This window comes from Ambystoma mexicanum, chromosome 6p (genome assembly GCF_040938575.1).
Source record: "Ambystoma mexicanum isolate Mex_15411 chromosome 6p, UKY_AmexF1_1, whole genome shotgun sequence".
NCBI classification, from domain to species: domain Eukaryota; kingdom Metazoa; phylum Chordata; class Amphibia; order Caudata; family Ambystomatidae; genus Ambystoma; species Ambystoma mexicanum.
In genome coordinates, this window is record NC_090935.1 from 1379090114 (window position 1) to 1379106019 (window position 15906).

Here is a 15906-nt window from a genome sequence, read left to right on the forward strand (position 1 = left end):
AAACGGGACCCTACTCCAATATAAGGAAATATAGTCTACCCATATAGTACAGCATAAGGCGCGAAAAACATTGATATTATGCGTAGCTATTAGTAACCATAGTCAGAAGAAAAGGCCTGTGCAGTAAATGCGGAATTGCATGCACTAGGCCCAAATGACTAGATGAGGGAAATCTCCAGCCATTCCCGAGCTCCCTTGAAGACATCCCACACCCCCAAACACTACAATGTCTATCCATTGTTCTAACAGGGTTGCAAATATGTTCAAGAGGAATGTGTCCTACAAGACCGCAATCTCAGACCGGCACCTAGTGTGCATGTTATCTCACACTGGCCAAAGCATGACCTGGCACATCCCCAGGCGACCACGAGTTATAGCCCATATAACTGACTAAAACTTAAGACCTCTGAATTCCATGGCACCAGGTGCCCTTTGACGACCAACCGCAAAGTAACAAGTCTTGAGATGTTCAAAGAGGATGGACAGGGTGCATCGTTGAAGCGACAATTGTGTGGTTTGTATTGCGAGGTGCAGGGAGCGATACATTATAGTTCAAAACAAGGGTGGAGACCTTGCAGCCGGATAGCATGGAGGGGAGTGAGTGAAATGTGTGTGTGAAGGTTAGAGGGCCCCAGGACCTCCTTCCTTTGTGACCATTTTAAGGCCTGCCAAGTGCACAATATGAGTGATAAAATAGTTGCAAGGTAGGAATATTATTAATTTGTTTTCTGACCTTTGATGTGAGAATAAGATGAGCCCCGCAGCCCCCATGTGATGGAAGATAGACGACTGGGCAGGGGCCGATTGACCGTGATTCCTTATGGGTAAAGGAGGAACATCTATAGGGTCCATCCAAAAAGCTGCATTATTTTTTACTCTATGTTGTTGATTCATTCTGACCTTTAAAAGTTGCTGCTTGTACCTCTCTTTGGCAGAACGTTCTTAGCAGCAGAGTTCTTTGCTGTTGTTCTCATCTGCGTGTGAGATCAAAAACTTGTTATCCTCACAACATCGACTTGATCCTTTCTTCCCTAGTGGGTTGTATTTGCTCTGGTTTGAGCGTGTAGGGACTTGCCTTCAATACATTCTGCTCACATAGTCCTTTCACTCAGTTATTCTAGAAGAATGCCGTGAGACGTTACATCTAATGCTGATGCGGGTGGAAAGATCATGATTAAGCATTAACATGAATCTCTAAGTGTTACAAGGTCTTCCATGATATTGTCCATTATGGCTTTGGTTCTTCTGGTTGATTTCCATGCCTGTTGGCAGGACACAGCATGATTCCATGAATCTGTGAAGTGATCAAGTGAGCATGATTGGTTATGGGATTGAAGTTGTTCATAATTTCATATTTTCCGTGCCATGTGTTTCAGCTTCAGCTGGCAAATTAAAACTTTGACTTTCTCTGCAGTCTGGATGGTTTGAGGAAGTGTTATGGACCGGTGTAAGGATGTGAGGCTGGCTTTGTGGCTTTGGCGCACAGGGCATGTTCTAGGACCCTGTCCTTTTCTGGATATTGGCCAAGTTGTTTTCGGTTTGATTTGACGAAGCTAGCAGTTCTTCAAAAGTTGCGTCATGGCACAAAGCTCATATCTGACACAAATTGTTGTGGGTTACTTGTTATTTGAATATGTTGTCCGAGTAGTGTGGGGTTCAAGAATATAGCTATAACAAGTATGCTGAGGTGCAATTTGTTGAATTGGCCTGTCAATCTGCAGCGTGCAGTCCTTGTGCTGGAAGCTGCAAAAATGAAGCTAATGTTCTAATCCCTGGACAAACTAACATAGATGTCATGAATAAAAGTTAGTCCATGGAAGAAACACAGAGAATGACAATTTACCAACAGACATTAAAACATAGTTCCCCAATGAGACAGCTATCGAAATGGGTTTGGCAGTTGTCCAAAAATAAACAGTTAATGAAGTATTAAGGTATGTCAACCTGTTTTACCTGTGTTAAGATGATACAAAATAAAACACATGTCCTAGTTTGCCTTTCCCCCCTGTAAAGCCCAGTGTTGTGGGCTGTTGTTAAAGGGATGTTGGACAATTATGAGTGAGTGTGGTGTAATGGTAAAATGAACAGCATTTGCCAAAATGTTTTTTTTTACTCCTGCTGCATTATGGCTTTAGGGTATTTTGCAGATGTGGGCATTCCAGAGGAATAAAGCATGCAGTAAATACCACATCATTACGACATGAAAACTAAAGTTACTCAACGTAGTCACTAGAGTACTCATAGTCCTTAGTCACCTTTCCTCCATCCTTTTCGGTGTCCCCCAACATGGGGTTGGTAAAGGAAACTTTGGCAGCGAAAAATTGAGCTTCCCCTTTAAATTTAGTATAGCGTATTAGCGCTTGACATACAAGCGGTGGAAGGTGGGTGGGACTTATGGAGGAAAGGGGACTAAGGACTATAGAGCCTGATCACAAGTTTGGCGGTATCCCAGCGGTGTTACCGCTGGGATACCATCCAACGTTAATTGCGTTAGCGCAACCTGGTCCCGCTCTATTAGCACCAGGTCACAGGTTGGGCGATAAGAGGAAATCCCCATTCCCCAATGGGTCCATGGAACCAAAGGGCAATTTTCAGTGCAATTACTGTATGCTAATAACGCCAGCGGTAATTGCGCTGAAAACGGGGAGCTAAATGGGAATTTCACCTCCAGCAAAAAGCTGGAGGTAGCACAGCCCATTTAGCGCCCAACTCGTGATCAGGCCAGCCCTTAAATGCAGTGGTGTTAGTATTACCGCTGCATCTAAGGGCTACCGCCCAACTCATGATCAGGCCCTTTGAGTACTCTAGTGACTACAGTGAGTAACTTTAATTACTCATAGGTCCTGTCCCCTTTCCCCCATCGATGTGGGTGATTCCACTATACAAGAACATAGGGTGGGTCTGTAAAGCCTGCCTCATATCTAGGACAAAGCAAAAAAGCTTCTTCAGAACTGCCGGACCAAACTGCATTGCATCTGGAACTGGTGTCCAGTGAGTAATACTTACCGAAGGCAGATGGAGTGGCCCAAGTAGCCACCTTGCTGATGACATCCCAAGGTGCATGTCTCTGAAACTCGACAGTTGTGGCCTTGGCTCTGACTGCATGGGCATAAATCCCCTCAGGAACAGGTTTGCCCATGGCTGTGCACGCCTCTGAGATAGCCTGAATCATCCAATGGACGATGGAAGCCTTGTTAGCCTGAGAGTGGGCAGAAGAGCCCCCAAAAGTTACGAACAATGCCTTGGACTTCATGCAATTTCACCCGAGAGAGATAAAACTTGAGGAACCAGTTGAGGTCCAAGGAATGTGGGGCCCTCTCTGCCTCCGACTGCGGGTTTTGAAAGATCGGCAGGCAGATCTCTTAAATCAGTTGAAATGGAGAGACCACCTTGGGCAAGAAGTTTGTGTGAGTGCGCAAGATGAGCTTGTCGTCGTGAAACGTGGTGAAGGCCTCGGACAAGGGCAACACCAGCAGCTCACTAACCCTACATGCAGATGTGAGAGCTACCAGTAAAACTGTCTTTTGTGTCGCCAAGCGAATGTCCACTTAGGCCATCAGTTCAAAAGGCTTGCGTTGCAAAGCTGCAAGAATCACATTGAGGTCCCAGACCGGATGTGGCCTATGCACCGGAGAAAAAGCCTAGACAACCCCTTAAGGTGGGCCTTAACCAACAGATTGGCTGCCAAAAACACGGCTCAGGGGAATTCTCGCTAGCCCCAATGGCTGACCAATAGCAAGGATCCACCTAAAAAGGAGACAGGTGTGCTGAAAAGGCAAACATGTTATCCAGAGGACAGGTGACACTGTCCAGACGATTGTTGTGTGCCCAATGGCAGAACCGTTTGCTCTTATACTGGGACTGAGTGAGGGCCTCTTGGCCTGCTGAATGATGTCCCAGTTGTCATCCGAAAATTGAGCATGCTGAAGCCTCAGCTGCTCAGGCAGCCAGCTTGGCCGGGTCCGGATGTTTCACTGCCCCGCCCTGCTGCATCAGGAAGCCTCTGCTGGGGATCGGAAGGTGAATGTGACCCTAGGAGAACAACTGCAGCAGATCTGAAAACCAGTGCGTTGAAGGCCAGTGGGGCGGAACCAATGAGACTGCAACCCACCAAAGCCTGGAACTTGCGTAGGGTCCATTGGAGCAGAGGGGTGGGTGAGAACGCATAACACCTGCGGCCATGCCAACAGATCTGGAAGGTGTCTCCCAGTAACCCCCAACCCTGACCTGCCCATGAAGCAAACTGGGGGCACTTGGCTTTCTGGGGAGATGAAAAACAAGTCCAGGTCCACAAGCCCCCATCGCTGGAACAGGGGCAACAAGGAGTGAGTGCGTAGTTCCCACTCATAGGTGTTGAACCCCAAGCGGCTCAGTTGGTCTCCTGGAAGGTGGACTGCAGAAATCCAAACCCCCTCCATCAGGTCCCATTTCCAGATTGATACTGCCTCCCGACAGAGGAGGGGGTAACGGTGCCACTGTGCTTGTTCAGGTAAACATCGTAGTAGAGTGGGTGCCACTGTGCTTGTTCAGATAAACATCATAGTAGAGTTGTTCCTCCTCATCAGAACAGACCTTTCCTTGATGAGGTGCAGAAATGCCTTGAGAGACCGGCCCACTGCCCTGATCTCGAGCAGATTGATATGCAGGAGGGCTTCCGTCCTGTACCATGTGCCATGAATCACATAGGTCTCCAGAGTAGCCCCCCAGCCCGAATGAGAGGAGTCGGTTGTCACCGCCAGGATAAGTTTCGGCCCGGGTGAAGGGGGCTCCCACTGAAACATTGCCATCCATCATCTACCAGCGAAGATCGGACAGTAGGAGCGGTGGTATTGGGATCCTGTCAGACTGAGACCCTGTCTCCTAATCCCAATTGGTCACCAGGTGGAGCTGGAGGTGCATCATCTTGAGGTGAGCGTGCTGCACAGTGAGTATGCAGGAGGTCATCAGGCCCAGAAGGTGCTGTAACCACCATGCCACGGTGGTCGAGTTGGCCAGAAAGTGCCACACCACCTTGCTGAGGGACTGGATCCTATTGGGAGTGGGACACACCTTCCAATGTGTTCCAATGCACCCCCACGAAGACCAGATCCTGGGATGGGCACACTTTTGACTTCCTCTGGTTGAGGTAGAACCCCATCTGATGAAGGATATCCACCAATCTCTGGCAGGAGTGTAACACCACCTGGTAACCCCGCCCTCACCAGTCAGTCATCCAAATAAGGGTATATATAATGGCCCTCAATGCAGGGAAGGCCTGCCACTGCGTTCATCAACTTTGTGAAGACATGAGGGGCTGAGTGCAGGCTGAAGGGCATCACCTTGTACTGAAAATGATAAAAACATAATCACGAACCACAGAAACTTCAGATGTGGTTGGTAGATGGGTACATATAGGTATAGAGCCTTGAGGTCCAGGATATACATCCAGTCCCCTGCACTCAGAGACTAGGCTATGCGCGCAGGAATGATCATCTTGAAGTGTTCTAGCGGTAGAGACAGATTCAGAATTGAGTCCAGGACAACCCTCAGGCCAACCTGGTTGTTCTTGGGTACCTCAAAAATCCTGGAATAGTACCCAAAGCCCCTATCTAGAGCAAAAGGACCTCCCGTAAAAGAGCCGGGAACCAATCTGACAAAGATGAGGAGAGGATATTAGAGGGAAAGGAAGAGGATGACGGAAGTTTGTGGAGACTATGGATAGGATTCACGAGTTGTTGAAAAGAACCTTCCAGGTGTCCTGCCACAAAGACCCCCAAAGATAAGCTGTGTTCCCCGACCTCGATGTCACTGCTTTGCGTCAGAGGCTGGAGCAGAGGAGGGGAGCAGAAAACACTGTGCACTGCTGCTTCCTCCTGTTGTCGCTCGTGGACCTGTCATGCCTCCGTGTACCGCAGTTCCGAAACTCCTGGAAACTGGAAAAAGCATGCAGTTTGAACTTGGTCCTGCCCTGAGACTGAGGGAAGGATTTCTGTCCTGGCTTTGTCAGGATGGCCAAGGATTTGGTAGTTCGAGTGAAGGTTTTCTTCTTTGTCAACTCAACATCGGTTGATGAATGAAAAAGTTCCATGCCCTTGAAGCGCAGATCCAGGATTCACTATTGCACGTCAGATGAAAACCTAGTGGTGCTGTCCTCCTCATTTTGACACCAAGACACAGCCCTCTGCTGACTGTATCGATGTGGGAGACTGAAGACTCCATGAGGTCCTACGCAATGGCCCGGGCATCTGGCAGACCAAATTTGAAGGAGGCTTTCTTGTCCGAATGGAGGTCGGGTTGAAATTCCCTGAGCTCCTGCCACAGCTTCTGGTTAGCCACAGCCAAAAAGGCATCTGCGTTGGCTTGCCGCAGATGAAGTCCTGAGATGGAATAACAGCGCTTTCCCAAAGACTTGTCCTCCTTGGAAAGACAACTGGAGGTGTGTCCAGTGGAGGAAGAAGACGACGAAGACAATGGTTAAGAATAGAATGAGGCCGCAGTCACCACTGACAAATGCAGCGGCAGGTGGGAGGACAGAAGGATTGCCCCCCACCCATCAGCCTGAACATGTTGTCCAGCTTCTCCCGGAACTTTCTCCCCACCTTTCTGCCCACCTGCAGGACATCCTTCTGGAGAGGGATGCCAGACCGGATCATGGTGCACTTGCCCAAAATCTCTGCTAGCACTCCTGACTCCTTGGGGCCAGCTTCGGGCCGAGAGACCCCAAGAACTCCACCAGACCCTGAAGGTAGTCATAAAAGGCCTTAACGGATGCAGTGGGCTCCTCGTCCGGGTGTCCTCGTCCTCATCATCACCCCCCCTTTTTGACAGGGGGAGGGGAGTCCGGGCCCTGAGACACAGGTGCCGGCGGGGTCCCCCCTAAGTCTGGCACTGAAGACAAGTCCAATGGCTGTTGAGAGGGAGGATTTGGTGCTACAGGAGGAGATGGAGGGGTCTGAAAGACAGGTAGCGCCTGGACCAGGGGAGGGACCAGCAGTATAACCGGCAGTGCTGGAGGAACAGGAGGAGTATGCAGAGGAGGGGGCTGGGTAGGCACCACCTATGGGATTACCTCCTTCATTATATCATTCAGGGGCCCCTTTATCTGAGGGGACCGCATGAAGCAGTCGAAGCGCTTGAAAAAGTGGTCCTCGTTAGCCTGTGGGTCTCTAGGGGCCCGGTCTTGTGAGGTGCTGGGCCCCTGCTTCTGATCAAAGTGCTGGGGTGCTTGGGGCATGCAGCAATAAGACTGCGAACGGTAGATGTATCCCTGAGGAGAGGAGGTGCCTGTACTCTACAATCTGCTGCCACTTACAGAGGAAAGGGGACTGGGATCACCTGGCCTATATATGTCAGTGAACAAAAACAAGTGGCCCAGATATGTGATGTCATCAGTGATGTCCTCAATGACATTTGTGATGTCATCTTTGATGACTTGGATGTTAGTCTTAGCAGTGCACGGTGGTTGCGTGAGTTATGGTTGCTTAGCTTACCATAACTGGCGAATTTCACTGGGTTTTCGGTTTTACTTGAAACCATAACGTCCCTTTAACAAAGTTTTTTCATTGAATTTCATAGGTTTTTATTAGTGCAACTTAACCATAACGTCCCTTTAATAATGTTTTGTCAGTGAATTTCATGGGTTTTTACCAGTGCGTGCTATTTTCCTACAACCTACTAATATCTTACTTACCGAATATAGCAATATTTGTGTCCAATTTATAAAGTGTCACCTTAAAACACTTCTATACACTATACACTTTTTGCAATTATTTCAACTGGTTTTGCATCGGTAGACATCTACGAACATCTTACTTCATTGCGGACCTTCCGGCCATATGATGGCGCGTCCAAGAACCCGTCCGCACTTCACGATAAGATCTGTGCTTCACGGACAGTTCGGAACTGCATTTTCTACTGATCTAGGAACTCTCAACTTTCCCTTGCACAGCTCCTACACTTATTCCTACTCATTATCCATTAACAATCTTTTAGCAAAACTGCTGTTTATCTAAAAATGGCATCAGCTAATGCCATCCCTTCTCCCCAAGATCCACCACCACTGCTGTAATCAAGAAGCATCAGAAACACTGACCCCTACCTTAGAAATAACACGCGCGCAACTTTTTCTCCTGTCCACCTGCCCCTCCATATTAGTGTTTGGTGCCTCTTCCCTCATTTCCGTACCACCTTTCATTCTAAGCTCTCCTGCCAAAAAACAAAATACATTTGAAAACAACAAAAGAAATGTTCCTTTAGGAACCACCTTTCACAGTTAAAAAATAGAACTAAAAAAACGTATAGACTCCATCTACTTTACATTTCTTAGTAAAGTACATAGGCCCTCATTACAACTCAGGCGGTGGACCATGGTGCTATTAGCACCATGATCCATGCCGGATTCCGCCATGGTGGATGGCGCAATTACCGCCCCATTCCAAGGTGAGTGGGGCGGTAATTCCCCATTCACCATTTGCCCTTCCCTATTCCCATTTTTGCCCCATAATTATGGGGATGGGGAAGGCGCTAATTACGGCACTGTAAATTACGGTGCCGTAATTAGCACCAAGGTCGCTTAGCGCCTTGGACTTTAACGCCTGCAAAAAGCAGGCGTTAAAGTGTGAATCAGGCGTTAAGGGTTAACGGCGCCAATGGCGCCGTTAACCCTTAACGCCTGACTTGTAATGAGGGCCATAGACTCAATAAGATTTTCCAACATTTCCATTTGCAGTCCCTGGAACAGGGGATGAACGCCACAATATTCCCAGCAGCCCAAGTTATCAGCCCAAGCGAAGCGAGGGTGGATAACGATGTCTCCGGACCATTATCCCCCCATTCCAGCCCCTGTAATGGGGGATGAAGCCCATTAACACCCTAGGTTCCCAAAGCGGGAACCCGGGGTGCTAAAGAAGAGGATTTTTCTTCCTACACCGGGAAATCCTTTTCCAAGATAGCCACCATGGAAAGAAAAGGCGGGGTTCCATACAGGGCCCCTCTTCGCTTTCCATGGAAGCCTGCAGAATGCGAAAAGAGAACCCTATGACCATATTACCAAAAGTACATTTTTCTTTCCTTTCAAACCTATCCCAATTTTGAATAACTTCACCACAAAGCCAGTCCCAGGTAGACATGGCCACTTTAAGCCCATGTGTTGTCCCTCGTAGTCATGGCCAGTAGCCAAATTGTCCGGATCATGACCTTATTCCATGACCCGGACAATCTGGCCACTGCCCATGGCCACCGGCTACACCTCAGTCACCAAAGGTATATCACTATTTTTTGTACCTACATTATGACACGTGTGCTTCTTACACAAGTTTGTTGGAAATCTACCCATGTTTTATTTTTTAAAAAGTGTCAAATGTATGCACATAAAATAGTCATATAACCTAGTCCCCACTTCACAAAATCCATTCAGACTTTACGAAAACATTTATATCTAAATCTATAATCTTTTTGCAAACCTTTGTGTAGATTCGTTAAATGGCACCATACTTATAAGCCTTTACAATATTTTGGGGCGCTCCCTCTAATTTTGCCCCCTTTTGACAAAATCCCACCAACGTTGCAAAAACATTACATCTAGATCTATAATCTTTTTGCAAACCTTTGTGTATATTTGTCATATGGCACCACATTTGTAAGCCTTTACAATATTTTGGGACCCCTCCTCTAATTTTGCCCCCTCTTGACAGAATCCCACAAAACTTCACAGAAACATTTATATCTAAATCTATTATCAGTTTACCAAATTAAGTGTAGATTCAACAAATGGCACCTCATTTATAAGCCTTTACATTATTTTGGGCCCCCCCTCTAATTTTGCCCCCTCTTCATAGAATCCCACCAAACCTCGCAGACTCATTAAAAATCTGGTCAGGAATATAATGGCAAAATGTCATGCAGTTTCATTAAGTGGACCCAAAGTTATAAGCCATCCAAGAACTGCTTTTCACCAATCCTGTAATGCAGAGGTGTCTGCGGACTTTTATGGCAAACAACGCCCATGTTTTTGCTTCTTGCAGCCATATCCCATCCCATCCTCATCACCCCTCACCTCCCCAGATATTATTTGCTAAGTTTGACAAGTGCAATGTTTTGCTTTTTTAATATGTTTTTACTGCGATGTCCGCTGACAGCGGCTGAAGTCTGCGAATCCAAGATGGCGGGCATTTCCAAAAATCTGACGCACTTCACGCTTTTCACCATCAAATCAGTATGCGCATCCGATGTCCGCAGACAGCACGTTGCCTTCTAAGCCAATCGGAGCCTGGTCTGCGGACCGAAAAGGGAAATCAGTCAGCAGACCGGACCCAGATATCACACATTTTTTTGGACCTGCTTTTTGGTCGTTTTTAAACTACTAGACGCATTTCCACCAAATTTACAAAAGCACGCTTTTGGGACCAAGCCACTGCTCCTGCCGTGATAATCCGTCCAGCGGTTTGGGCTGTAGGCGTGAGCACATTTTTTTCTCCATTCAGTCTATGAAAAAAAAAATGGGACCCACCCTATAACTTTGCCCCCCCTCGACAAAACCTTACCAAACGTTGCAAAGAAATTCAGAGTGGGCCATATAAAGTGGACTTCCTATGGGTTTAGCAACTTATATATATATATATATATATATATATATATATATATATATATATATATATATATATATATATATATATATATATATATTAAGACAACAAATATCAAGTTCCTTAAACTAACTTCTTTCTGTTGTATTTCAGATTGTCCCCTACCACGTGTAACACGTTCCGTTATTTCCCTTTATTCATGGTTACAGGGACATTGCACTGTTTATAATGCATGCATGGTGACCCCTTTGCACCCTAAGCCTAACCACGGGAGAGGATCCATTTATCCATTTTAGATGATAGCTGCCATAAGATGGTAGTAACTGTCTTTATGAAGCTTTACCAGCATACGAAATCAGTACTCACAGCCCAGGGGCCTATGGTGGGTATGCCCGGGGCATATTAAGGCAGCACTGCTAATAATACATGATTTGTAACTAAAATACTCTTTGCCTGCTTTCATAACATGTTGTTATGTTGTTCATCTCATGCATGTCTAGTTTTTTTAAATGAGTGATGCAACTTCCTATGGACTCAGTGTGAAGAGCCACTCAGTATCACTTCACCTGTCACCACCAGAACCAAAGACGATGTGATTTAATTTCCGTTGCTGTCATTGGGCACGCAATGCCTCTCTCCTACCCATGAGCATTTTGATGAACTGACATCACTTCTAGTATGACTCCAAGAAAATAAGGTATACAGTTCAAAAGGCCTGCTTACCTATAACCAAAAAGGAAATGAAGGTCTTCTTGGGGCAAGGGAACAACTACCATAGGGTAATTGCCTTCTTTTCCAGCACAATTTCTGGTGGTGCCCATGTGTTCTACTGATTCAACATATGCAATATTTATTTATGTATTATTTCATAGTTCCTATGTATGCCCCAACTGCAAATAGTATTTCTGTAGGGTGTCCCAAGATGGTCACAGACTGCGAAAGGAGGGATTTGCAAACACATTGATCATTTGCAGTCCTTGATATATTTAGATCAGTTAAGGGACAGGCGAGGAGATGGGTGAGCGGAGAAAAGCATTAATGGAGAATATGAGGGGTTCAGAAGTGCTGCCATTGGTTGATGTGTTGGGGCCATAACTAGTGTAAAGTGCCTGGAAGAGTCCATATGTTGTGGATGCTTCACAGTGACGGTCATCTGCTAGTGGGTGCACAATAGGGAATGAGATGGTAGATCATCCCTTAACACTAAACTGGCCAGGCTGGCCTATTCCTCAGAGTGGGATGACCTCTCCTCTTCTCTACTTGACTCTGCCTCTAAACTTCTCCTCCTCAGAGACCTCATCATCCACTTGGATGCTTCAAACCATTCCTTGGGGCTCTTCGGCAATCTCTGCAACACTCTCTCTCTTACTATTCTAACTTCTGTCCCGACACACTCTGTCAGGCACACCTTGGATGTTCTCATCTCCTCAAACATCCCCCTCGTCAATCCTCTCACCACTCCTCTCTCTTGGATCGACCACTTTCTGCTCTCCTCCCACCTGAAGCTCTCTGCCCCCCAGGTAAAGCCAACCCAAGCACTTCCACCTACCTTCTCGGTCATACGGCCCATGAAGTCTGAGTCAATGAAGGCCCTTGATGCTACTTTCGCTTCTCCTCCTATGCCTCCGACTGACTCAGATTCTGACACATCCCTCTCGAAACTACATCTGTCTATCTTTAACACTAGGGATGTCCCTACCCCTTTCAGAAGAATCTGCCTGAAGCCTACCTCCAGGAATGGGTATGACCCTGACCGTGCCACCTTGAAACATAAGCGTAGGGTGCAGAGGTGCAGCTGGGGTGGGGGGAAAATGGGGCTAAAGCCCTGGATCATTTGGTTGTAGCCCTGGATAGAAGCTCACGAGCTACAGCCAAAAGGCCTGCTAGCCCTGAGTCCCGACAGTCCCCACACTAGCGTAGCCCGGGATCTTTTCCAGACCTAGCAACACCCCTGCTAGAGTGGCAGAGTGGCTGAGAGAAAGTGGAGGGCATCGGGCGCATCCTCTGAAAAAACTGGCCTGCCACATTCTCCAAAGGCAATACAGACTCTCTGTCCTGTCCAAGAAAAGAGCCCACATGCAAACCTGTGTCTCTGTGGCCTCTAACAACATGGCCAAACCCTGAAAAATCTGCAAATAGTTGGCCAGTCCTACTGCAGTCTCCACCTCTCCTGTTCCCTTCCAGGCCCTCTACACAGCTCTGGCTTCTCACTTGACCACTAAAACTCAGGACATCCTGTCCTTGCTCTCCTTTTCCTCTACCTCTATCTCTGTCGGCCCCCCTCTGGCTGCCTCTCCCTCTCCTCCTTTTTTCTACTCTTTCTTCCATCACATCTGACAATGTTTCTCTACAGGTCAGTGTCATCACAGCAAGTGCTGCTGTACTCCTCCAGAACCATCAAGGACGACAATGGCACCCTGGCTCCGGCCTTGGCCGATTTCTGCAATCACTGTTTTGCCACTGGAACTTTCCCCTTCCCACTAAAGCACTCCCTTGTGCACTGCATCCTCAAGAAACCTTATGCGGATCCTCCCTGTTCTGCAAACTACCAGCTGATCTCTATCACTCCTTTCCTGGGAAAACTCATGGAAAAGCTGGCCACATCCCAGCTTACTCTCCACATTGAATCTGTTGGTTGTCTCCATGACCATCAGTCTGGCTTCAATGCAGCTAGACCCATGGAAACTGCTCTCCTGAACACCCATGAAGATCTGCTCACTAATCTCATCTGTAGCCTTCCTTTTGTCCTCATCCTCCTTGATCTTTCCACTACTTTCGACATGGTCAGTCATGTCATCCTAATCAGTCCCTTACGTGCAAACCTGGGCGTCATGGATCAGGCCCTGGCCTGGTTGACCTCCTTCCACCTGGACCAACCCTCCCAGGTCCAACATGGGTCCTTCCTCTTCACCACCTCCCACTCCCCGTGTGGTGTTCCCCAGGACCCTAACCTCTCGCCCTGGCTTTTCAATGTCTACTTGGTCCCTTTGGCCCACCTCATCTCTACCTTCTCCTCTAACTTTCAGTGTAATGCAGATGACACTAAGTTCTCCTTCAGGCACCCCAGCCACCTCTCCTCTCTCGCTCATTCCTGACTGTCTATCTGCGATTCAGGAGTGGTGCACCTACAACAATCTCTGCCTTAATGCCAGTAAAACGGAGATCCCTCTCATAGGGACCCCTGCTCCCACTTGACCTCTCTGGGCAACCTCTTTGGTCCCTCTTACTGTGCCTTCCTGTGAGGCAAAAACCCTTGGTGTCATGTTCGACTCCACTCTCTCCTTCTCTTCTCACATTATGGACCTTGATAAGAAGTCCAACTACCAACTGCAACTCCTCAGAAGTATTCATCCTTTTCTCACTTTCCCCCAGAAGCTCACTGTCATCAGAGCACTGTTTCTCTCTAGGTTTGACTACTGCAACAGCCCCTTTCTCAATCTGCCTTCCTCTACTCTCCGTCCTCTGCAACTAATCTAGAACAGGACTGCAAGATGTGTCCTTGGCCTCAAGCCCAGGGATCGTACCTCTCCAGCCCGGAAATCTCTCCACTGGCTGCCAGTGGATGGAAGGATCAAGTTAAAGACCCTCTGCATCGTCCAAAAGGCTTTCTGAGGTGGTGCCCACACTACATCCAACTCGGTTTTCGTAAAGACCTTCCTTCTCAAGCTCTTCACTCAGCCACCTCAAACTCTCTGAGGGTCAGGCGCTTCTCCAGGCAGAGAGGGGTGGTAGATCTCTCTCTTCTGCAGGTGCTTCCCTCTGGAAGGACCTCCCTGCCCTCTCAAACTTGAACCAGACCACCTGAGGTTCCAGAAGCATCTCAAGACCTTCCTTTTCTCATCTGCTTTCTCTCTCTCTCTCTCACCCCTGTTGACCTACCTCTCTGCTGCTCTGACTAATTGCCTGGCTACCCTCAGAATCTCAATGTACACCTGGCTCCTACATCACCGGTAGCCTCTGCACTGCCTGCAGGCCTTCTGTCCACTTGGGGCTGTATCTACAACCCTACAGTACCCACCTCCTTGCACTTCCCAGAGCCGCGCTGCCCTGGCTGTACTTACTTAGAGGAATGTTGCCCTGATTGCAATTCTCCCCTCCCTCCCCCTGGCACTTCTCCTCTCCCTCTCCCCCCTGCACTTGCACAATCTGAATGAGACAAGGCCTAGTACGATATTTTATTTTTTCCTCCTTCTATCTTTTCTACCTTGTCATGTTGTGCCTAGAAACACTTGTGTACAGACACGTTTTAGATGATGCATCATATCATATCATATAATATCAAACAAATGAGCCATATCAAATACTCCACATGTGACAATTGTGCAATAAACCATAAGTTAAGTTTATTTGGAAAGTAGTTTGTAAGCCTTCAAATTGTTTTGCAGATTGCAGGGTATTCTATAGAGCAGTCAAAGACCGAGTGACTCACCAGTGAAGTGTTGAACATCACTTTCATCTCGTCAACCAAGTCGGAAATTTCAGAGGAGTTCATCTGAACTTGTGAGTTCACGTCGCCTACGGAGAGGCCCCCATACCTTATCAAGAAAAGCATAAAAATGGCTTGTTATGACTGACCACTCAAACACACTTATATATAAATGCAAACAAACAGCTAATATGTTCTCATAATCCTATCCTTTTTAAGGGCCTGGCTGTCATTTCTCATGTGCTTGTTGCACAACTGATTGGTGCTTGTAAACACGAATACACCTACAGGGTCCATTTACTAATAAGTAGATCATTTGTACAGTGGCAAGGCGCTGGATCGATACAGTTATGAAACCTGTAAGAGCCACATTTGGTCACCATGATGTCTATGCATGCTACTTTTCTAATCAAAGGCAGGCTGCGGAATAGAATGTCGATGTCTGTGGGGACTATCAAGTAAGAATGTTGAGGTTCATTTCGGTTGAATACATGTTACGTTTCAAAGCATAAGCTGTCCATGAATAAGACATTAAACATGTTTACTCCACATTCAACTTTATCACCTGCTACTCATATTTTACTCTTCAGCACTTCCCCCTCTCTTTTGAATCTTCAATTTCTTTTGCTCTGTACCCGAAATACTTCTGTAGCAGTTGACGCCATTTTGCTTTAACACCCTTCAACGTCTCAGAGGTTAGACCTAGCTGAGCTCTACGAAATGTGTAAGATTCATATGTTGCCAAAAGCCATTGCTTATTCAGGAAAGTCCCCAGTGCCACAAGCATACATGCCACCATTCTGTGACCAAAAATCTGTAGGAATCTTAAAGTTTCAGAAATATCGAAAAAAATCGGTATTTGTTGCCACTAAATCGGTAGGCTTGGCAATTATGCACAAGGGCATGTTAGCAACGGAC

The 15906-nt window shown here is 47.1% G+C and overlaps 1 protein-coding gene across 2 annotated transcripts in view; it reads right to left on the reverse strand.

The window, feature by feature from the left end:
• The window catches only part of LOC138510440 (phospholipid-transporting ATPase ABCA1-like), a 2356352-nt gene that overhangs the window by 532736 nt on the left and 1807710 nt on the right, over positions 1–15906 (reverse strand). For both annotated transcript variants that reach the window (XM_069626098.1, XM_069626099.1), the window contains exon 33: positions 14992–15097. In XM_069626098.1, the coding sequence (XP_069482199.1) occupies positions 14992–15097 (106 nt within the window). The remainder of the gene's footprint in view (positions 1–14991; positions 15098–15906) is intronic.